We start from the raw sequence: 25,204 nt of genomic DNA on the forward strand, positions 1-25,204 counted from the left end.
TAGCAAATAAAATGTCCAAATTTTTAATCTAAAAATATCAAGAATATACCATAAATTTTAAATGGAAATTAAATAAAAAATAGGGAATAAAAAGATCAAATCAAATGAACAGAGATGGAGATTGAAAACAGTGAAGGAGGCTAGACTGTAGTAACAATTAAACCTCTCAAAGAGCTCTTCAATAGATTATAATGTAGATCTAAAATATATAAAAGAATGAATAAATTCTCAGCTAGCATACAACATCTTCAATTCCAGAGAAAAAAAACATATGCGACGCTCAAAAATGCTCCCAAGAGAAAGAAACTTCCTGCAGTGTTGGGTGAATTTTTAAGAGTTGGTATGCGGCGCTGAATGAGAAAAATAAAATAATTCGTACTTCCTCAAAGTTCTTCATTTAAATCCCTTACGTGTGGCGTGCAAAATGAATTGGCTCCAAATGAAAAATGTCTTTCGTAGGTCAAAATAGAAGTGTGTGGCTGAAATTACCCCAAGAAATCAAATGTTACGTGCGGCTTGAAAATGCCCATAGCAAATATGTATTGTCCTTGGTCAAAGTCGCCATATCCCATTCATTCCGTGCATTAACTCTAACTTGTATTTCTTTTAACCAGTTTTTGACTTTTATTATTTCTAATTTTTGTATTCTTTCGACCTATAAAAAAAATGGAAATAAGAAAAAAATAAAATAAAATAAAATAAAAGGAAAGAATAGAATATTAAAATTGTGTTATGCATATAAATAAACATTATCTAATCGCAAGTTATAATATTAAGTAAAAACCATGCTATTTATTAATTTAAATCACAATTCAGATTTATGCATCTTAATTATTTTTTCATTTAAAACCAATAATAATGTAATGAAGGAATTAAAATATATTGGTTCTAAATGTATAAAAATATACAATATTTCAGCTCAATCAATTACCATATATGAGATTTATAAAATCAATAGTACCATCTTGCTTTACTAATTATTTTTGTACCTTTTGAGCAAAATAATATGGAAGTTCAGCTATGAATTTTTCCTTCCTGTATGGTAGTTGACAATAATTTTTTTATCATAACTTTAGTTAAAAATACATCTTTATACCAATGAAATCAGATAATTGAGGACATCTTAAATTAATTAACAAATAATTAGTTCTTTTTTTGAATTGAATAGGATCACCAACAAAATATTTGATTAATATAAACATTAAAGTGTTAATAACATCTACTAATGGTTGACCATTTTTTGTTTTAATAATGTTTATATTGGGATAATATTTTTAGTCTTTGTTCTTGTGAAAGATAATAATCCCTCCAATTTTTTAATTGGCCAATAAAACCTGTGACAATAATATGAGAGCTACTTGATTATATGTTTTTCCATTTCTTTTATAAATATTAGCAACCATAATCATTTCTTAAAAATGATTTAATATTTTATATTCAGATAATCCAGCTATATTCTATTCATATAATACATCAAGTGAAAAAGCAGATTTTACTATATGTTCACTTTCTTTGAATTGCATATCCGATGGAGTAGGCCTCTAGCAGAGAACCTATTAGCATGATATCCTCTAATTTTATTTAATTGTAAATCTAAAATTTTAAATTGATTTTCAATATTACTAATTTTAGAATCAGATAAATCAGGTGAGTCTGTCTTACTTAATATATTAATATGAGATTGTTTTGAAGTAGATGTGGTATTAGTAATATTTAATTTTTCTAATTTATTTGCGATTTGTTCTAATAAATCATCTTTGATTTTAGAAAAATTGGGTTTTAAGTAAGATGAGATTTCATGAGGAATAAATAAATAGGTTTCTTTTATTTCTTTAATAGTAAGATTAATAGGAGATATTTGACTTTCATTTCTTTCTAATTGTTTACTGATAGTTTTTAATAGTAAGATTATTTCCTATTTATGGTTGATAACTGATTTGATTTATAAATTTCAAATCATATAAAGAAAGGTATGTTAATTTGTATACTTTCTAAGTATTCATAATATTTCTCTTGAATATAATTTCTTTCTATTTTTGTGAAAGTTGAGAAAAATACTAATCTTTTTTGTTTATTTTCTTCTTGCATATAATATTGTTTAAGATATTCTTAATTTTAAATTCTTCTTTACTCAATATGAATATTTGAGCATCATCTCTAACTATTTGTAAATATGTTGGAGAAGAAGGTTCTTTTACTTGTTGGATATTATGAAAGGTGGATGTGATGATTAACAGTATATATTGGTATATTAATAATATTTTTTGAAATAATTTTTTGAATAAGAGTGTTTAGATTCGGAGATTTGGTGCCAAAATTCTGAAATCTATTTGTAAAAATTGAAGTAAAAATAGATTTGAGTATATGATAACTAGAGGATGTTAGGGAATAATATTATAACTGTGATAATGATATTCTAAAGGATTGAAAAACATAAAAAAGTTAATTTCATATTTACTTATTTTTTTAAAAAAAATATGCTGCAGTTACGCTCAATAGTTAATGGGATGACGTGGTGCTTAGAAAAAAAATACAGTATAATTGTAAGAGCAATGCTACATATAGTCGTGGAATTGCAAACGCCGTGCAATCGCTTTGAAAAAGAGTGGGGTCTATGATTAAAAAATTAATTTTTTTTTATGTCGATCCCATATTAATTCATTTTTTTCAAAGCGACTGCACGCCATTTGCATAACTACAACTGTAAATATCATTTCTCTAATTGTAATTATGGTTATTCTGTACTAATACTTTTTTATGGAATGTATTTTCTTTGTTTTGATCGCTGTTTCTTTATATAATAATTCCAGTTTTTTATTTTCTATTTTGCACAGAACTTGCCAGCATGTTGATTCTTTCTTCTTACTGTACTTGCATACAATTATCTACAGGAAATCAAAGTCAACAAAGTTACAAAAGTATAGGTGTATTTTAAATAGTGAGATTAAATTAGATGATTTTAAATGAAAATTAAAAATTAAATAAAATATTATTAAAATATTAGTTTTTTATATTATTATTATTTTCAGATTAAATTGGTTGAGAACAAAGAAATCCAAGATGGTCAGAAGGGCTGATCAAAATTATTAGATACATAATTTAAATACACAAAAATCACAAAGGACTTATATACTAACCAAGTCTTTCTTGTGTTGTTAAGGTCTTTCGACCAGATGGTATAAGATCTAGTCTTCAAATAGGAAAAAATTAGGTTCAAACTCCTCTCTCTCTCTCTCTCTCTCTCTCTCTCATCATGCTTCTATACAGAGTGGAACTAGAAAATCTGTTTTGGACAATAAATTACAAAAAAAAAAAAAAAAAAAAAAAAAGAGAAAAAAGAAAAAAAGGCCAAATACTAACTTTTATATAGTCTATGTCATAAAAATAACTTTCAAAAATTAATTTTTAATTAATTTTGAAAATTTTGGCCTCTTACCTGCTTCTATATAATATATATTTTTTTGAGTTTTGCTACATACAAGTAAAGTCACGTAGTAATCTGCGTACCAATACTAATTCATTCATACTTAAAATTTAAATTAATACTATTTTCAATAAAATTTACTTTTTGATCAATCACATCAAATTAGTGCGCAGATTAGTACACAATTGTGCTTGTAACTATATTTTTCCTATTTTTTTTCCACTGCTTCTATACACTATATATCTATATATATATATATATATATTTTCTAAGCTTCTATACAATGTTTTGATTATGCACGTCGTTAGTTTGTTTATTCATTATGCGAATTGGATGTGCATCCTTTTAGAATTTTTGCTGTCAAACAAGTGAAAAGACAAAGAAGGCCGATTCTTTTGTCCATAAAATCTCTCTTTTCTCGTTTTTTTCCATCAAATAAAAACAGGACCTTATCTAGAGAATTCGTAGAAATTATCTTAAAAATAATTCACAATTAAGATTTTTAGGAGTTAAGGTTTTAAAACGAGGTGGTTTAACTTATTATAGAATTACGATGATGGTATACGGTAGGAGGGTGTATTACATGTACAGAAGTGACTATTAATATATTAATAATTCTTTTTTTCTATTTTTAAAAAATATTTTAAAATATTTAAAAAATATGAATAAAGAAAATATTAAAAAATAAATTTAGCCTATGCCGCCCAGCTGTCACCCTAAAAGCACTCTACAAAAGATGGGTTTTGTTAGATACAGTCAGAAAATGTAATCGGCGTGTAGTCGGCTGTACGGAATGAATAAAAAAAAATTATAAAAAAATTATTTTATATTCAAGGAGACCTACATGAATAAAAAAAAATTATAAAAATAATTTTTTTTCATATACATTCTGTATTAATTTATTTTTTTCTCCACAATTACACACCGACTGCATTTCCCGATTCCAAAAAATATTTCTCACAAAAGATAGAGGCATAGAGTTGACCAAGACTTGAGAATGACTAGAAGTCATTGGGTTTGAGTGGTGAGAGTGCTTGCCAGTTGCAAAATTCTGCTTCATCCTTGAATGTTCGCAGCAGCTTCGCTTTAAGATTTGAGCCGAAAGGTACGATATTTTTCCCCTTTCTATCTCTTGGTCTTCGTTGTTCCTCTGCTTGATTGAATTGTGCACCCTGTATCAGAGTATTTATTTTTTGTTTTCTTGTTGCGAATGTTGCCCAGATCCTTTACATGCATCATATGCACATCCTGAACTGGTATTTTTCTATTTTCTTTTGTTGACAATGTCTCTGAAAGCAGATTCATGATGCTTTTCGGCTAAATAGATTTGTTGATATCGTTTTTGTGGGTTTTGATTCTGTATTCTATCGGATATTTGGAGTGGTTTTCGTAAATCATTGTGTGTTGGTTCTTGGAATCAGATAATGTAGAATTAATTGAGATTTACTAATTAAGAACTGTGTTTGGTTGTAGATGCTAATTATCTCTCTCTTTATCAGAAGACCAGTTTTTTAGAAATGAAGAAAGCTTTTGGATTTCAGATCTTGTTTTAAGAATAAAAATGGTTTTTCATTTTTGTCCGATCCAGTCTAGCTGGTATTTTCTGTTCGTTTTCATTTGGCTCTGTTGGAAATGAACTTTTATCTGTTAGAAAGCTATGGAAAATCTATATTTCTTTCATTGTCCAAAAGCCCTTTTCTTGGTTATTTCTTGTTATCAAGTTATCAAAAGCCTAGGTGGGTTTTGAACTCTTGAAGAGGAATAGGAAACTTAATTATGTGAGGGAGCCGACCACACATGTTACGCCTATGATCTCAGTTGGAGATTCAATAAATAGAGAAGCTCAATTTTCTTATTGTAATTTAATTAGTGGATGTTGGACAAATAAAAAGGAGGTGATGTTCAATTACATGTCCAGATAAAAAGCTAGAAACTCACTTTTAAACCAGTGTGTAACAACTCATGGACCAACTGATCAAATTGGTTATGTTATCAACTCACAGTGCTATCTGCCAGAATTGAATTAAGGATTATGGCCTCAATTAAAGTTCACAAGCTATTATTTGTTCATGACAAAAATATATTGAACTTTTTCACCATTTGAAGAATCCCAAGTTACAGATGTTCAGCCTCAGATGAAGATCTTCAAATTACCACAGAAGTTTTCCCTTAGTTCCTCAATATTATGTACCGAACATTCCCTATACAATTTCCTTCCCCAAATTTCGAACCTTAGCAGCAAAATATGGTTCCAAGACATGAAGGGTCTATAACTCCCATATAAAAAACTAAAAGGCAAAACTATCAAACCATTGCATATAGTTTAACCAAATAATTAAAGTAGATTTCCAATCAGTTAGAATAATTACGACTTTCCCAAAATGAACCAACTAGCCAGCTAGGTAGACGACTACATCTTAAAGTTATTTTATCCATATTGGCATTGAAGTCCAGGCCTAACACATGGAAGGTCTGCAGCTCCAGAAATAGAATGCAAAACACGATGTATTTATTAATCAGAACATTCAGAATTAATTCCGTCGTGTTCTGTGTAGGGAAACTTCCAAGGGTGCGGTGCACGGGATCGGGGTTTACTTTGCAAGGGTGGGTCCGAAGGGCCCTGCCTTGGAGAGGTTCCCCGGCATAAAAAGAAAAAAAAAATGTATACATTGAAAAAGGGTATGGAATATTGATATTCCGTTACTTATGAATTTATGTCTACTTGTGGTTGGCTAGTAGTCGGTCCAATGGTTGACCATAGGGCTTTTAACCCTCTCATTTTCTAGGTTTCTCACCATTTGTTTAGATATTAAGATTTTATTTTAGCTTATTCATGGTATGGAGCAATTCTTTTCTTCTTCATCAAGTATTTTCTTGTCAATAAAGCAAGATGCCCATGGTTATAGAACAAGGAAATTAGAGATGTTGGGAATGTTTTCTACCTGGTAGAACAGAATGATCACATACCTTGGAAAAAAAAAAAAAACATAATGATAAGGATACTTGATCATATGTGCGTTGCTTTTGCTTGACTTGGACACCTGCATGTATACAAATGCATGTCTTCTATAATTTTGAAACCAAACATTTTAATTACTTTTCTTTTATCTGGAAAATTATGTAGCTAACACAAAGGACTATGGAAGTTCAGCAACGTATACTAGAGTGGTTAAAGGACAAAGAAGAGGCGACCATTGTTGGTGGTCCAGGGGTAGGGAAAACAGTGATGGCTAGGCAGATCAGAGATGTTATGATCAACGAGCAGTTGTGTTATGGTACTCTTTGGATATCTATGAATAAAATATATGATGAAAGTTCCTTTCATGGAAATATTGCTTGTCAGCTGTCTGTGCGTTCCAGTACTGAGGAGTATGAAGATGATGTCAGAACTGACAAGACAAGACGAGAGAAGGAGAAAGTGGAAACGCAGATACTAGCAAAGCTTACTGAAAAGCTCAATTCTTCAGGACCCAAGGCTTTTCTTCTCACTATTCTGGATGATGTTTGCAGCAAGGGGGATGAAGTGGGAGTTTTGTCAAAGTTAAAAGACCTGCTGCCAAAGGAACCAGAAAGTTCATTAAAAGTTATAATCACTAGAACAACAGGCAGATTGAGCAGCAAGGGGATGGCAAAAGATACCGAGAATGAGGTTTCATCCAAGCAAAAGACAGAGATAGGGCCGGAGATCAAACCCTTGTCTGAGGGTGAGGGAGAGATGGATGAAGGAGAATTCGAGATTAAACGCTTGTCTAAGGATGAGGCAGGGACTTTATTTGCTGCTGTTGTTTCCAACTTAGAAGATTTTAAAGCAAGCATTAAGAATATTGCCCAAAACTGCGGGGGTCTACCAGCTGCCATAATCAAAATGGTAGCAGCAGCCTTAAAGCAGTTCATTGCACATGATTCGGGGGATTTGAAGAAACGTACTCTACAAGCACTCAAGAAAGTAGAAACATACAAGGAAGTAGATCAATGCATAAGGGAACTAGTGCGATGTGGGATTGACATGTTGCAGGGTAGTGATATGTCCTTGTCCCCAGGAAAAGATGGAAAAAATATGGCTTTGGTCAACTGCTATTGGCATAGCTGGGAATTCTTTAACAAACATGGTTCAATTCATCACAGTGAATTGATCTTGATTTGGATATTGGAAGGATATTTTAGTTCTGTTAAACATGTTAAGGAGGCATATGAAGAGGGGCATTGTGTTATGATGAAGCTTATAGATCTGGGCTTGCTGAAAATGCAAGAAGATGGTCTTGTTATCATTGAAAAGTTGGCACTTACGCTTTGTGATTGTCGCCGTGTTGGATATGAACAGACATCACGACTGGGATTGGCTAGAGTGCTTGGGAATGGCATTTGGCAAGGTTTTGGGATAATTACTCCTGCAGAAGAGATGATAAAGACACCGTCAAGTTCTGGAAAACAGAATAAGGTTTCCACCCTTCTCATTGATGGAAGTTGGCTCTGTAGGCAAGACCCCAGTACATTCTTCCATCCAATGAAGGGACTCCATCATCTTGCCATTTTGAATCCCAGGTTCAAGTCATTATTGCCTTTGTCACTGCCTAAAATGGACAAGCTTCAGATGCTGGTCCTCCGAGGTTGTGATCAGCTGCAGAAAATTGATCAAATCCAAAAGCTTAAATCATTGACAGTTCTGGAGATATCTGGTGCTAGTTTCTTGAAAGAAATTCCATGTGTTGTTTTCGAGCAAATGACTAATCTTCAAAGTCTTAGCTTGCGTGCAGTTCCCATTGAATCACTACCTTCCTCTCTTTCTAACCTGACTAAACTGCGTTGGCTCGTCCTTAGGGAGTGCTCTTCTCTTAAAGAACTGCCAAAACTAAAAGCCCTTGAAAATCTTGAGGTGCTGGATCTTTCTGGTGCTTCCTCTTTGCAAACAATTAAGGACAAAATTTTCTCACCACTGCAGAAACTTCAGTTGATTGACTTCTCCCGTACCCAAATTAAACGACTGCCAATCCTTCGCGACCTTAAATATCTCACTCAACTCTTTTTGCGCAACTCTCAGTTAACTAGACTTCCCATCCTTACGTCCTTATCCGCTCTCCATTGTATTGACCTTTCAAGTTCTAAGGAGTTTAAAGAACTCAAAGAGAACTTTTCAGAGAACATGGACAGCCTCAAAATCCTTAATTTATCAAATACTGGAATCGCGGGGTTGCCTTCCAATTTTGGGAACCTTCCAAATCTTGAATTTCTTGATCTTTCTAATGCCTCTAAGTTGGTTGAAATCCCAGAAAATACCTTTGAAAAGATGGGATCCCTCCGTCAACTCTTTCTGAGTCACTGCTTATTAAGAAAATTGCCAAAAATGGAAGGACTTAAAAGACTTGAGGTGCTCGATCTTTCAGATTGCAGTGGTTTAAGAGGAATAGAAGATTGTTCCTCCCAATCTTCTGAAGAACCTTCAGTGGAGTCTTTGGAAGAGACGGAAGTGGAATTCTTGAAGCATATGAATCACCTTCAAGTTCTGAACCTATCAGGAACACGACTTAAGGTTCCTCCCATTTCCAACCTTGCGAACCTCTGCGACCTCACTCAGCTTTTGCTTCGAGGTTGTTCACTCTCAGAATCAGAGCCCAATTGTGGAAATTTTACAAAGCTGGAGATTCTGGATCTTTCAAAGACAGGCATTAGTTCTCTGCCATCAGTTAACAATCTTTTAAGACTCCGTGAGCTGAAGTTAAGAGATAATCCTAGTTTAAAGCAGCTGCAAAATCTGGATTCATTGAATCTTTTGGGGGTTCTTGATTTGTGGGGAACTGGAATTCAAGAATTTCCTTATGAGATCTCACAATTGCCTCTTTTAGAGCACCTTGATCTGCCCAAGGGTATTCAAGAAATTAAATGGGAAGACATAAAGTGCTTACCAGAGGATCACTGGGATGAATGTGGTATATTTGAAAACAGTGGCAGGTTGTTTAGGGGTGACCGAATTTTTGAAAAGTTGAAGAAACAGCTCGTCGAAGAATTTCCCGTAAAAGTTTTCTCTTTCAAAGAGCAAGGCAGAGCTGGAGATATCTATTGGCAGAGAGTTGATGCCTTCTGCAGAAAAATTTACTTCGAGACTATTTCTCTTCGTCCCAAGGTCCCTGGCCAATATCTTGAAATCGTTGGATTTCATAGTTTTCCTGCTGGTGTGCAGGATGCACTCAAGAAAGCTGAATATGTTTCTTTGATTGAAAATAAATTCATCAAATGCATGTCAGATTTAGGTTCGGGCACTGTGAAGGCAATGAAAGGTTGTTGGCTGGAGAGGTGCACAGAAATGAAGACTATATTTTGTGGCGAAGCAGCAGAAGCCGGAATGAGCGGAAATCTAGAGATTCTTTGGGCATCTTACCTTCCGAAATTGGAGAGTCTGTGCAGTGAGAAAATGCAAAGGGAGGGCCTTACAAATCTTGTGGAAATATATCTAGATTGTTGCCCAAAGCTTAAATATGTTTTTCGCTCTTCCCAGCTTCCGGATAAGCTTAAGATCCTTCAAATCAGATTCTGTGATGGATTGGAAACACTGTTTGACAGCCTCTTAGAAGGGCATGAACGGCAGAATTTAGAGAAACTGCATCTGGTGGAATTGCCGGAGTTGACTAACATCGGGTTGCCAATATCAATGAAGATTGAGGAGATATTTCGATATCTGAAAGTAATCAAAGTCAAGGAATGTCCAAAACTGGAGAGGTTAGAAGAAATTCGCAAGTTACCTGGATCTCATGTAGAAAATATGGAGGAAATTGATGTTTGATGTGTTAGTGGCTGAAGCTGGCGAAATGCTGAAAGTTAGAAGAGTAGGCTGCTGCTGCGATTTGGCAAGGTCTCTTAACGTTTATGTTATGTTGTGTTCTGGCTTTCCTGTTTGTGTTTTTGAACTGTCCGAGTTCATTTTCTTATGCCTTCTTGATTTGTTTGCATGTGTTATATGTCGTAGACTCGATTATCTTGGACTGAGGACTATGATTATAAACATTGTATGTGACTGATTTGTTCAACTCCTTAATGCTTCTCATGACAAGTCATATGGATTAATATTCCCTTCCCCCCCCCCCCCCCCCCCCCAACAAAACAAAACCACCACCACCCAAAAAAAAAAAAAAAACAAAAAAGAAAAAGAAAAAGAAAAGATCAAGTTGAGAATATTTGAAGAGTTCAGTATCTTTATTTTTTTTTCTTATTTTTTTCAAAGTAATAAACAAACAATATAATAACAATTCTTTTAAGTAAAGAATATAATAGAAGATGAGATGATATTATTTAATGACAAAACATACATTTAACTAGGAGTGGCAATATGTGAATTTAACATGAACAAAACACGAAATTAGTGGATTTGGGTCAAAACAAATTGACATGTTAAGACACGATTTATAAGCGAGTCAATAATGGGTCTACTTGCTTAATACAAAATCAACTCATTTGGACCAGTTTATTAAGTTGTAATATTGGTATTTCTTATGTTTTTATTGTTTTTAACCTAATTCTCACTCTAGAATCAATAAATAAATCAAGTAGGAGAGGATGATGCATCTCATGATACCAATGTAGATATCATAGAACAATAGGTAGGAAATCTGAAAGGGCAAGAAGGAAAATAAAATATCGTCCCTCTGAAGATGTTGTGGCATTCAAGAAGAAGCAAGTAGAATGTCTTAAGGATGCACGTGTTCAAGGAGAAGAGCTGATTTGCTTGAAAAGGGAAAGGCTTCAGTTAGAGCAATTATAGAAGGAATGTAGACTTCGTATTTTGAGGAAGAGAAAATGAATATTGAAAATGCGAGAATTGATATAGAAAGGGAAAATCTTTTAATTGCAACAATTGGATCGGGACAAGATAGTAATGATGAGGGACACAACAAAAGTACTGGCACCAACGACAGGTGAAAATATTTAAAAAGTGAAGATCAAGCAACTAGTTGCTATAGGTGATGTTTATTTTGAAATATTTGAAAAAAGATGTTTTGGTAACAAATACTTTGCTACCTTTTGATATGGTATGATATGAATTATGATATTTAATTTGATAGCTTTTCGTATGCTGTGATATTTGCAACCAGATTAAATTTGCTAGAAATACGAATTTTCCTATGTAGGTTTTTCTATTAATTTCATAGCTTGTTTTGGCCTACTAAATATTGGAATTAGAAACTTTTTGTGAAATAAAAAGTTGTAGATTTTTTAATCAAATTTCCAAACGATGCCATATTTGTATTCATCAAATTTATATATAGAAAGATACAACCAATTTACGTAGACAAGATCCGTTTTAAACTTTAAATACAAAAACATATTGAGACACAAATTTGTAAACACAAAATAAAAGTATGAACTCATTCAAAGTTCCCATGATTCTCCTTGTAGTTGCCGTAGGTGTTTAACAAGGCTTAAGTGGATTTGTGAACGAGTTTCTTGATCTCTAATGCGAAGATGGCCACAATTGAACTCCGTAAGCATATTCTTTTCATCGCTTGATACTGGTGTTTTCATCTATTTGTTCATAATTGAATTCCATTTTTTGCACATTTCTTTCATCTTCCACAATCATGTTACGAACAATTATACATACTTTCGTTATGTCCTTAAGTGCAGAGACTTTGAATGTCAGTGCAAGTTGATACACAATGGCGAAATGTGCTTGGAGCACTTTAAATACAAGCTCTACATCCTTCCTTGTAGATTCTTGAGTTGTAGCAAAATGTTTATTTTTTGCACCAACTAGGGGTGGAATTGTTTCTCAAATGTTGACCATTGTGGACATATGCCATCAAGAAGGTTGTGGACATATACCATTAGGAAGGTAGTATGTTATTGTGTAATTATGACCATTAATTGAGTAATTTACTCGAGGAGACATGCTTGAGCAAGCTCACTAAATACAAAAGATCTTTCCAAAACATTAATGTCGTTGTGAGATCCAAGTAATCTAAGACATGCATGCCATATCCAAAGATTATGAGATGCAATCACTTCTAAAATAATAACTGCTTCATGACTATGGCTAGAATACATACCTTTCCATACAGATGGGCAATTTTTTCATCACCAATGCATGCAATTGATTCTTCCCAACATTCTTAGGAAACCACGACTTCTGTTAATCGCTAGCAATCTCAAAACATCACGGTTTGTTGGTGACCTCAAGTATTGTTCTAAAAGAAATATAAACCACCACTTTAGCAAATAATTTGAGACTTTCCATTGCAGTAGTCTCTGAAACTCTTAGATATTCATCCACAAAGTTGCCAGTTACTTTGTATGCTAGAATTTTTCGTGCAGTTGTGTGATAACCTATACTTAGCCATGTCATTGCTTGCTACTTTTGATCATTGTTGCCTTAGTCCAATTAGAATTTAGCCTTATGGATTGTAAACATTGGAACCTAGTAAGTGATATGGACCCTACCTTTTGCTAAAGAGATAGGCGGCCAAGCCCACAAGAAAGCCCAAAGGACTAGTGATTTTAGGCCATTAAAGGTTTAGTGTTTTGAAAAAAATCAAATTAGGGTTTGGATACAAGGAGGAGGTGCCAATTGGGAGAGACTCCTGATTTTCCCTAAGTCTCAATCATTAGAGCCTTGTGAAGGGATTTTCGGTTTTGGCAAACAACATGCCACTTGGCAAGCATGCAACAAGAAGAAACTTGTAAGAAGGAAGGGAAAGGCTATTTTCGGTTATGGGGAAGAAGTGCCACTTGGCATACATGCAAGATGAGAATTATGAGTTTTCAAGAAGGGAGAAAGCCATAGGATTTTAGTTTTTGAAGTCACACACCACATGGCATTTGTATCATATCCTGCACTAGATTCATTGTATTTTAACCCATCCACCATATGGAATTTGTGTCATATCCTCCATTAGAGGTGTCTTCTAACATTTCCAAGAGAAGCAATGATGAGGGAAGAAGAATGAGTGAATTTTAGCCAAGACAAGAAGCAAGACGCACATGGCGCCCATGCAGAAAGATACCCTTCAGTTTCCTTGTGACGATAGGAGAGAGAATGATCGAGATTTGAAAAAAGTATTTAAGAATGGCATTAATGGATTAGCGCCCTTACCCCCACTGAAGGCACACCAAGAATCATTTTGCTCTAGTTTTAGATTTTTCCCTCTCCTATCCTCTCTATTTCACCTATGTTATAAGAAGACAACCAAATACTATTTTCCTTCCAACCAAGCACCATTTTTCATACAACCATAGAAGGAGGAGTCAAGAGCATTGTTTGGTGGAGCCTAGCACGGTAGGAACACTTGAACCCTAGCCTCATTCTCTTCGTACATGCACATACCAAAGGAGGGTGAGGATGGTTTTGGTTTGTAAAGACCAAGGGAAGTATGGTGTTTTGTAACAACACCGTAGAAATGATGAAGTAGAAGAATTGGCCATGGAAGGATGAACCATGACTTGAGTATGGTTAGTCTATAGAAAATTGAGTCTTTAATGGCAAAGTGAGTTTCGGCCATAGTAAGGGTTTCATGAAGAATTTATCTAGTCATTATTTGAAGAAACACAATCTCAATTACCATGCACCATTCATATGCTAAGGGTTGTTGGAGTTAAATCACACACACACACACACGCACGCACACACGCACACACACACACTCGACCTTTAGGGTTCACAAGGAGATATGAAGGAGAATTGCAGCCATTACCCAATTATGGAATGGAAATGGAAGAAAATTTCCATGGATTTTGTAATTGGATTGCCAAGGACATCCACAGAAAAAATATTCCATATAGGTTATCGTAGACAAATTGGCAAAAGGTACTCAGACTTTGCCAATCGCCTACACTGGCTCTATGGAAAAGTTGTCAAAGTTGTACATCAAGGAAATAGTTTGGTCGCATGACGAGATTGATCGTGTTAGATAGTGCTACTCGCTTCATGTCACAATTTTGGTAGAGTTTGCAGAATCTAATGGATACTGGCTTGAAGTTTAGTAGTGCCTATCAATCATAGACACACAGACAGATAGAATGGACTACACAGACATTAGAGGATATGCTTAGAGTTTGTGTGTTGGAAACAAAAGTGATTATGAAGGGCATTTGCCTCTGGTAGAGTTTGAATATAATAATAGTTTCCAAGCCACGATCAAGATGGTGCCATATGAGGTGTCATATGGAAGAAAATGTAGATCCTCGTTGTACTGAGATGATGTTGATTAAAGAACTGATGTAGGCAACTTAGCACAAGCAAAAGGCTATGTCAATGGTAGAAGAAGAAATCTTGAATTCTCAGTAGGTGATTGGGTATATGTCAAGATATCATGCATAAAAGGAGTTGCTTGTTTTTGCAAAAGACTTAAATTAAGTAGGACCCTAAGGAATTGGGGAGAAGGTTGGGCTAGTGGCTTATCAGTTAAGCTTACCCATGGAAGTTCAGGGGATACATGATGTGTTCCATGTGTCTTCCTTGAAGAAAAGGTTTGGAGATTAGTGACTGGTTGTAGTTAACCCAAGTCAAATTCACCTTGAATCTAACCCATCTTATGAAGAATGACCAATGCAAATCATCAATTGGAAAGATCAAGAGTTGAGGAATTGAAAGATACCCCTGGTCAAGGTACTTTGAAGCAATCCCTATTTCCAGGAAGCTACTTGAGAAAGATAAGACTTGATGAGAACTAGATACCCTCATCTATTTGTATCTTAGATAGGAATATAGGGGATGAGTTGATTTTTGCTAAAACTTTGTGGTTTCACTTTGATTGTACTCATTGGATGGAAAAGGAATAAAAGTGCTTATTTGATTGCAATTCTTGATTGATGTCTTATGTTATATTATGATTGTACCCTTGATAATAGGACATGGCACATACTAGAACAACCATGTGTATCTCTGTGTTATTAGTAGCCAGGATTAGTAGTATGCGAGAGTGTAGACAAAGGCTCAGGCAAAAGAAAAGGTTTGGAGATCAGCGATTGGTTGTAGTTGACCCAAGTCATATTCAGCTTCAACCTAATCTGTCTTATGAAGGACAAGTGCAAATCATCAATAGGAAATATTAGGAGTTGAGGAATCAAAAGATACCCCTGGGCAAGGTACTTTGGAGCAATCCCAATTTCCAGGAAGCTACCTGGGGAAAGAAGACTTGATGAGAACTAAATACCCTCATCGGTTTGTATCTTAGAGAGGAATATAGGGAATGGGTTGATTTTGGTTGAAACTTTGTGGTTTGACTTTGATTGTACTCATTGGATGGAAAAGTAATAAAAGGGCTTGTTTGATTGCAATTATTGATTGATGTTTTTTGTTATATTACGATTGTACCCTTGATAACAGGACATGGCATAGATTAGAACAACCACGCGTATGCTTGTGTTATCAATAGCCAGGATTAGTAGTATGAGTGAGCGTAGACAAAGGATTAGGCAAGAGCGGCGAGATCGAATGATCCATTGACAACAGGTGGAAAAGTTTGAGCACCATCGTACACATGTGGTGAATGTAGATTTTAGAGGAAACCTTTTTGTAAGATGAACATTGATGCATAAGGAGTGACATCCACCACATGACCTGACCTGCTAGTTTGGAGGATGCCACAAGCTTACAAGTATTAAGTCAGAAGGCATATAACATGGAAGCATAATCAAGCCATGATGCTAAAATTCGGGCCAGAAGGCATATGACACTCAAAACATCCGAATCTTCATTTGATCATCTCCATGTCGACGAAGAAGGTCAACCGGTGGGAGATGATGAAGCTACCATAGAGCATAAGTTGAATGAGCTAGTGAAGAACATGTATTACGACCCTAACGTTGATACAATTTTCTACCTCTCACAAGATTCGGCAATTGAAAAGAGGAAGAGGTGCCATCACCTATTTCATCTAAGGATTCGACTACAGCTAGTAAGTGAAGTCCTTCAAGTGAGTTAGTACGCCTTTAGTTTTATTCAGTCACCTTTGGGCCTGAGTAGTTGGAGAAAAACATTGGACTTAAGACCCATTAGTTAAGCTTGTGTGAATAAAAGCTTGATATCCCTTTAATGGATGACCGCCCAAGCCCAATAAGTTTTAGGCCTTGGATATTTTCAGCCACTTAGTGCTCCCTACACATTGTGCCCATGCACACTAGTAGCTCTTAGATTTGGATACTTTGCATATATACAAGTCGAAAAGCTTCTTGTGTGAGACCATCATTAGGTTATTTCTTGGATCTTCATGTTTGAAGAAGCAAATATGGATATTTTAACATTGAATGGTGTAATACACGGTCACTAGGGTTTCGCATATATTCAAGTGGGAATAGTTACATATTCGGCCATTAGGGTTTCACACACAAGTAAGTTGTTTTTCGACCATTAGGGTTTTATACTTGGCTATTAGGGTTTTGCCCATCTCAAAAGTAAAGCTTGGTGATGAATCCATGGTCATTTGGCTTCACTAAGGCCTCCAAGCCTTGCATATATTTGTGAACACAAGTAATGTCTTGGAAGGATGGTTCGATTTGAGTTAAGGAGACACAAACTTTAATTCATTTAGAGTACAAGTTAGTATATAGGCTGTGAAGTTTTCTTCAAAATTATAACACTTAGAACATAAACTTTTAGCTCACTTGGTCATTGCTATTCTTTTACGTTCGAATCTTTGTAAGTTAGCCTCTAACTTATTTTTGGATAATATACTTGTATTTTTGTGTAAACTTTGCATTCATATTGTTTGTCTTGTTAAATGAATTGCCGACTTTCAAATGTCACATGATATGATCAATTTCCGCTATTGTATGTTAGAATCTTCATGATATATCTATATGATGCTTGTTGGAATTTTTGGTTTAAAAGACATGTTTGGAGCTTTGGAGTATTGATATATGCCATGTTGAATCATCATGTGTTATATCGATTTATATGTCTCTATGTTCTAATTATTTAAGCCATTCACAAGGTCCATTCTTTGCATACTAAGCATAAGTGCATACATGAAATGGTTGCATGAAAAGTGGCATGGTTTCATCACAAGTTACATGTCACATGTTTTTGAGTTGTGTAATAAAAGAAAAGATTTTGTCACAAAGCCAATGTTAGGATGGGGGAATATCCTAGTGGGACTCCCCTGTCCACTTAGAGTTCTTAAATTAGAGTGATAACCCCTAGATTGATAAAGTATAGTTAACAGACTTCGAATGACTTCTTTTTAAAGGATTCTGAAGTGAAGTAGCCATGCCTAATGCTAATGGGTGCAACATATAGTAAATACGGTGAAGGCATTATGATCTGCCGTATCATATTATAAGTTCATGGTAAAAGTATTACAATCTGCCTGAGCATATCTATATATGACATACTCTCACTTGATCAAAAGTTGGCAATGTAACGACGTGAGGTGTCCATACATTGTTATATGGAATAAGTATACAACTGATTAAAATGAAATGGCACATTGTTACATAGCTATATTTTTTCTTTGTTACATGATTACAAAATCAGTGTTTTTGAAAAAGGAATCTGGATGGGAGGAAAATGTGTTTTGTCAAAATGCACGTTCATCCTCATGCATTCATGTTTCATTGTTTACCTTATACATGCTTATGTTGTGTCTGTGTATGTTTCTAGTTTAACTTGCTGAGATTTTCTAAAATCTCACTATGGTGGTAGTTTCCACTAATATTCCCCTGAAATGGTACAAGTTTTGACAGGACTTGAGAATGGTGAGTAGGATGGGGAAATGTAAGCGTGATGAACCCCTAGTGGTTAAATAAAGCCTTGAGTCTAGTCTGAGCCCTACGAGTGATAGTAGCCTTGATAAAGCCGCAAGAACCCTAGCAATGATGATAATATGGATCAAGGCTATGTAGGAGATTTTAGAAAAAGATCGTACCTAGATTTATTATGACAAACCCCAACCTCTGCTTGGGATGGAACGGAGATTTGGAGCGTCGGGATATGCAACATAAGGTTACATATCCTATTTACAATAGTTAATATGCAATGCATCCTAGTATGCAACTAGTAGTATGTAATAATCGCAACGAAAAACATTGTGACCTATAAAACTTTATACCAAACTGAACTAAACATTCCAATAATATTAATAACCATAAGTTCAAACTTAAGGATAACGTTTCCTTAATATAGAATACTTAATCCAAGTTAGATAAACTCTTTCATATGCTCTGAAGTATGAAGAGTCAATGCTTATGAGTATCAAATTATATCTGGTCTTCGCTCAAGGTCCAGCTCCTCTTCAACCATTTGTACCCAGTGGTCCATCCTGTTTGTCCTCTACCAATCCTAGCACAACTTCTATCATTCTAGGGAGAATGAAGTGGGCTCACATGGGTGAGATTTACTTGAAATTTCAACAAGTTAAACAACTAACTTGCACAAAGACAAAACATACATGATTAATGATAAACATGATATGCATGCAATGATATGCAGAAAAGTACATAATTTATCTCCCTCAAAAATTTCAGAAAAACTTAGATGCACTTTCTCTTTCGGAGAACATTTTCACTTTCTCATTTCAAAAACATTACATTTTGAAAGAGAACATTTCATACCTCATTGCTTTAAAAAATCATAACATTTCATCATTATTAAAGCCATCATCAACATACGTATGGTAGCAACATGGTTCCCCATATTCACTTTGAGCACCTGATGGTGATTATAGCACAACTCATGTTGACACTATGTCTTTGTCCATAGATTGTTCTCAATGCATTGATAACATAACATCATAACATTATAATATGCACACCCACCAGCCTTAGGTGTTAAGCATTTGACTTTGTTCCGATGTTCTTTAAAAAGAATTCATTCGAAGCCCGTTGACTATTCTTCGTCAACTTAAGGGGTCACTCCATTCTTAAATACTCCAGAGTGGACAAAAGAGTTCCACTAGGATAATTCCTCATCTTAGCCTTTTGGTTTTGTGACAAATATTATTTTCATGTTATGCTTCAAAAATGTATTTCATGACACATGCATATGTAACAATCTTTCATGTGAAAATGACATTTCTAGATGCAATATGCTAAAACGGTGAAAATTTCACATGTCATGTAAGCAAGTAATCAAATGCTCAATAATGTATCATATGATATTTCATGCTCAAAATGACATTTAATATGAATGTGGGAGGCTAACTTACAAAATTCCCAAGTTTAGAAATATCGAAGCGGCTGAAAATAAATTCGTACTAAGTTAGGATTTATACTACTATGGAAGATGTATACAATCAAAAGGCTTCAAATATGGGTATTTACAAAAATACCCCTAAACTCTTAAAAATTGCCACTAAGACCTTAAATTTTCACTATTTGTAAACAAATCTCAAATTTAACCATACTTCATGGATCTCATGTTTTTCATATTCTAAAACCATATATACCTCTAGAATTGTAAAACTCAAAGTGGAACTAGCTCAAACATATACAACACATGGCATGCACTCTAGTTGATGCCTAAGTTAGTTTTCAACTATTGATCCCCATGAATGCATGCTTATGCATTTTTCTTAAATCACAAATAATGACTATAGTCCTTAAATATATGGTGAAAAAAAATTCTCGGGTTACCGAGTTCATTCCAACACTTAATTATTGCTAAAAACCTTAATCTTCACTAATCCTTCATTAATCAAGCATGATGCTCTTAACCTAAATCATAAAGGCATGCTTTCAAAATTCACCCAAAATATTTATTTTCATCCTTATCCCAATTGCAAGGCTTTCTAAATGCTTAATGATCAATCCTAGGTGAATAAGTCAAAACTTTATGCTTTAATCACAACTTAATTAAAAACCATGCATGCTTAACGATCAACACAAGGTAGAATCAAAACTTATCACAGCATGCTTCTAGTTTCAAAATTAAACCTTCAATAAATATTCTAAGACATTAATAAATTATATCATAAAATGCTAAGACATGCCATAACTGAAATATCCATTAAAAAAAATTTAAACTCCTAAACCATTCTTAATGAACCCGGTTTTGAATTAAGCAGGATAACCTTATCTAAACTTAACCAGAATTTATTCTAACACTTGAAAACAAAAATTGACATGTAAAATAAGATCTAGGGCAAGAAAAACCACAAATTTCGTGGCCCACTCAAGCTTCCAATATAAGAACACCAAGAACTTCAAGAACACTCAAGCGCACACACACCTTTCGGTTTCTCTCAAGAACTAAGGGGGAGATGGCTCTCAAATGCTCAAGAGGAGCTGGAGTTGAGGTGTGTATGAAATGAGGGGGTAGATGGGATTTTTATAGGCAGCCAAAGTGGAGGAGACGTTGGCCTAAGCGCTTGGGGATTGGTTGGTTTAATTTGGGTGGTGGTGTAAGAAGCTGAAAATTTCAGATTGCCTTCATCAGCTTGTATCATCTTGTGCATGGGGAATAGTGGCCTAAAATCACCATGATTTATCAAGTCAGGTGCTACATTGAGCCTAAAGAATCTGGCCTTGTCATGGTGCAGGAAAAAAATAAAGAAAAACACAAAATCATCATACACAAGCAAACGGGTTCAATAGTGGTTTCCTTGGGTAGATTTTAGTTTTGTGCTTTCTATGGCTAAAAATAATGAGTCCAAAGCTCGTGATGACCATGAGGACCTCTTGAGGAATGGGTGGTGATGGAGGTGGCATGGGGTGGTGGCTCAGCCAAGGGCACATGGGAGGTTGAAACTGAACCAACTTAGTTTCCATCCAACTAGCACCCAAGGTGCAATATGGTTATGTGTTTTGATTTGGTTCTTGACACTAAATTCATCCAAGGCCTGGTATGGGTTCAAAGGAATCTCATGAGGTATTTAAGGACCATATTACCATTGAGAACAAGGCACAAAAAGTTTGGGCTTAAGAGCAAAACAGTCCATTGCACACAAAGGGCATACATGTGCGCCGATTGGTGTAGTTTGGGGTTTGCTATGTTATTTCACTTAATGATATGTGTGGATGATTATCTAGGGTCCTAATATGGTCTAAGAATGAGGTATTTAAATAATGAAACAAGAAAATTTCAGATAAAAAAGGCTAAAAAGATTAAGAGACAAAATTAAGCTCAAAACAAGGTTTAAAGATCACTAATCATGGATACGTTGATTAATGGTCTTAACCAAATTTCAAAACTTAATTTTGGTTGAAGGAATCACTTAAGGTGTAACATGTACTTGAGAAAACCAATGGCATGGTGCATTGGGCTTCAATTTGAAGAGTGAAGAGAAACAAAATAAGGCTTTGGGTCTTGTTGGGGTCCTGTTGGGCTTAAAAGGGCCAGGAGTGTGAGTGGAAGTTTTATGGACTTTGGGTGTGAGTGGATGGGAGGCCTTTGTTCCAGATTTGTGGGACCTATCTATGGCCTCAAAGGCCTACTAGGTTCGGTCCTAAACTTTGGGTGTTTCCTTAGTTGGGCCAAACTTTTGAATCTTACTAAGTTAGGCCCAATGACCTTATGCTTACTAAGTTGGGCCTAATATCTTGGGTCTAATAAGTTAGGCCCATAGTCTTGTATCCAATAAGTGAGGCCTAAAATCTTATGTCTTCCAAAATGAGCCTAAGGCCTTCACTCTTACTAAGCCTTTATGCCCAAAGAGCGTGGGCCTTTAATAAACCAACCTCTTAGGCCTTCCTAAATCCATAAAAAATGTAACCCAAATTACTTAGCCCAAATAGGATGGCAAAATCTCTAATATGCCACTTTTCATTATAACATTGACTTCTTGGCACATTTTCTAAAAATTAATTAAGCACTAAAAATTCTCCAAAATAGTACTACTAAACCAATCAAGATCCAAAAATCTCATTTTCCTCAAAATCAAAATTGCACTAGAACCTTTATACTTCTAACTAACCCCAAAGTATACGGTTCTTTTTCCAACTTAAAAATCCCAAAATGTTCTTATTCAAAAATAGCCCAACTCATAATTAACTAGGATTAAGGTTACTAAGGTCAAGGCCTAAGGAGAATAGTGAGGGGCAAGGACTACCTGCTGCTGCAGTGAGGTATGAAGGGTGATGAGGTGGATTTCTCCTTCACATCGAGGCACTATTGGGTGCAGTCAAGGGAAGTGGATGGCCTGCCATGTGGGGGAGGAATATTTTTCAAGAAACTTTGCCAAGGTGGCCAAATTCGTGGGCCTTCGTGGGCCTCAACCAAGTGGGTTTCAATTTGGGTTAAAGGAGGTTTGGTTAGGATTAGGATGCTATCAAGCCCGAATTTAATTTTTCTTGGACCAATCAAATTTTCAAAGTTTAAAATGTTGGATAATGATATCATAATAAGGATTTGATGAATTAATAGCATGTGAAAGTGATTTAATGAAGTGATTAAAAACAATGTTGGAAATTGGATCAAAAGGGGTTTGGAGGACAACTTTAGGGTTTTGGTTTCAACCAAGTTTTAGGGGGTTTCAATTGGATTTCAACCATTTAGAGTTTTACTAGGGTTGAAACCCTCTTTGGTCTGGCACAATTTGGTTGATCAGATGTAAAAAAAAAAAATGGTTTTGCTTAGGTGGCATGATCTCACATCCTGAATTCCTTCACAAATCCATTTAATTGTTCCTTATGGTGACAAGTGTCTAATATCTTGCCAAGTGTCTAAGTAAGACTTTTCTAACCTAATTTGGATATTCTACACTGTTATTTTGAAAACACTGGGTTAGCTATTGAGGATACTATTCACTCCGGGAAAGTGAAATATAAACTTTGAACTGAAAAATCCTAAATATTTGTACAAACCTACTGTGTAATTCGTTCATCAAAATTTCATCCTAAAGTGCCTCAAAAATAGCAAAATGCATTTTCGAATAAGTGTATCGTCTGAAAACTGAAAATGAGATTATTGCGCCATAAAATCCTAAATAATCAACTGAGTCTAATGGTGCAAACCACAATGCATTGCAACACTTCTAACAACCTCAAAAAATAAAATCACTCTTCTGGCACCACAGTGAGTGATAACATTGACTATGTTAACAGACAAAAATTTATGCGATTAGTCATTTCATAAAAACTTATGGAGTTTTCACATGATTCCTGAAACCTATAGAAATTTCACCATTGAATTTCTAGCAGGCAGTTGCAAACACACTTTTTGCAAAAAGAAGTAAATGTAAGTTTGGTTGTGAAGAGATTGATTATCTTGGGCATTTAGTATCTGATATAGGGGTAAGAGTAGATCCATCCAAGATAATAGCTATGGTTGAATGGCTTGTACCAAGATCATCTATTTTAGCCTTACTTGACTTTCCTAGGCTTTCTTTTCTTTTTTAATAGATTGTGATGCATCAAGGAGAGGTATTGGGTCTGTATTGATATAGGATGAGAGTGTTTTGGCATACCTTAGCAAGGCATTTAAGGGCAAGGCACTAGATTTATCCACATACGAAAAAGAATTGTTAGTGTGATGCCTCCAAACCATCGCTTGGAATGTAATAGAGACTTGGAGCGTTGGGATATGTAACACATGGTTACATATAGTAACACCCCCTTTTCACGGTTAATAATAAAGTCATTTTTAAAAATTCTTAGCAGCCAAAGTGCTACTATTGAACTTTGAGTTAAAAATATTTTCTTTTATTCTAAAGGAAGTGCTAGGTACCAAAATTCTATAAGTGAAAGAATTTTTTATTAAAATAATGAGATCATAAAAGAGAGTGCGCGGAATAATTTATTAAAATCTCTCATAGCCCATACCATAAAAATCATAACTTAAAATTTTAGGACATGATCTAGGCCACTGTCACACCCCCTGGACTGAGTCCCGTCCTGCAACTCTATCGTGATAATTATCCTAACTTGGGGTAGTTTTAAAACATAAAAACAAACTAAAATGAGTTGATGAATTAGTAAGAAATCCATCATAATGTAAACATACTTAATATAAAATTTTTCATAAAATATTTTATGCTGAGAACTTAAAATCATGACTGATCATATTGATGCTTATACTATGCATGACTTATTTCCTTGAATTAACTGATTGATCTGATTTATTTGACTTATCTGGCTAGCCAACACATTTAACCTTGTGTGCAATATTGCACACTAACTTCCCCTGCTACAACAAAGTAAGTCGACTATGCAGTACTCTAGCATACTACGGTGGATCACACTTGAGTCTTTGGCTTGCATGCCCAACTTGAAACTGCATTGGTATCATACATCTGAATGGCCATTTGATTAACTATTATTAGTTTATCTTACACTTGATTTTATGAAGGCTTATGTGTCTTATGCAACATGAGATGCAAAATACATACATAATTATAGTATGCAGACTGGCATTACTAATATATATATATATGACTATCTAACATATGCTAATCCTAAGAATTGGCTTTAATTATAATAAGAATAATATATAACTATATAAATATAATATACATAACTATAGTGACACATGATGAATGGTGTACTTGCAAATATCATGATATGCGTGGTATGTAAACACTGGCTTCCAAAAAACTGGCTTTATTAATAATATATATATGTATACATATATAACTATCTAATATATGCTAATCCTAATTTATGATCAAACTATTTATCTTGTAGTATTGCTTCCTAAAAGTTTCGATACAAAATCGATCACGGTTCTGGACTGAGAGGTTTATGGTTTTTTTCCAATTAACACATGTAGTGACACTAATATTTAAATATAGAGATTTGGGAAAGGGTGAGGACCAGTTTGAGTTGGTTAATACATGTAGTGACACTAATATGTTGAACCCTTAGTCATGATCATCTAAGAAGAGAGTTTGAATTTAATAATATGATCTAGCAGTTCATTCAATA

The 25,204-nt window shown here is 34.7% G+C and overlaps 1 protein-coding gene across 3 annotated transcripts; it reads left to right on the forward strand.

The window, feature by feature from the left end:
* The first annotated feature begins 4,371 nt into the window (after positions 1 to 4,371).
* On the forward strand, positions 4,372 to 10,451 carry LOC122281171 (putative disease resistance protein At4g19050). Of its 3 annotated transcripts, XM_043092489.1 has the most exons (3): positions 4,428 to 4,529; positions 4,646 to 4,680; positions 6,549 to 10,451. In XM_043092489.1, exon 3 carries the CDS (start codon positions 6,564 to 6,566, stop codon positions 10,197 to 10,199), a length of 3,636 nt encoding a protein of 1,211 aa, XP_042948423.1. In that variant the 5' UTR covers positions 4,428 to 4,529; positions 4,646 to 4,680; positions 6,549 to 6,563; the 3' UTR covers positions 10,200 to 10,451. The 3 variants fall into 3 exon arrangements, with proteins under 3 accessions (XP_042948422.1, XP_042948423.1, XP_042948424.1); XM_043092488.1 differs by lacking the exon at positions 4,646 to 4,680 and having other exon boundaries at positions 4,372 to 4,529; XM_043092490.1 differs by lacking the exons at positions 4,428 to 4,529; positions 4,646 to 4,680 and adding an exon at positions 5,980 to 6,103.
* The last annotated feature ends 14,753 nt before the right edge of the window (positions 10,452 to 25,204 follow it).

The sequence above is a fragment of the Carya illinoinensis genome, chromosome 11 (genome assembly GCF_018687715.1).
Source record: "Carya illinoinensis cultivar Pawnee chromosome 11, C.illinoinensisPawnee_v1, whole genome shotgun sequence".
NCBI lineage: Eukaryota > Viridiplantae > Streptophyta > Magnoliopsida > Fagales > Juglandaceae > Carya > Carya illinoinensis.

What these genes read in the sequence shown, in the direction of transcription:
- LOC122281171 (XM_043092488.1), top strand. Translation starts at nt 6,564, where the DNA reads ATGGAAGTTCAGCAACGTATACTAGAGTGGTTAAAGGACAAAGAAGAG.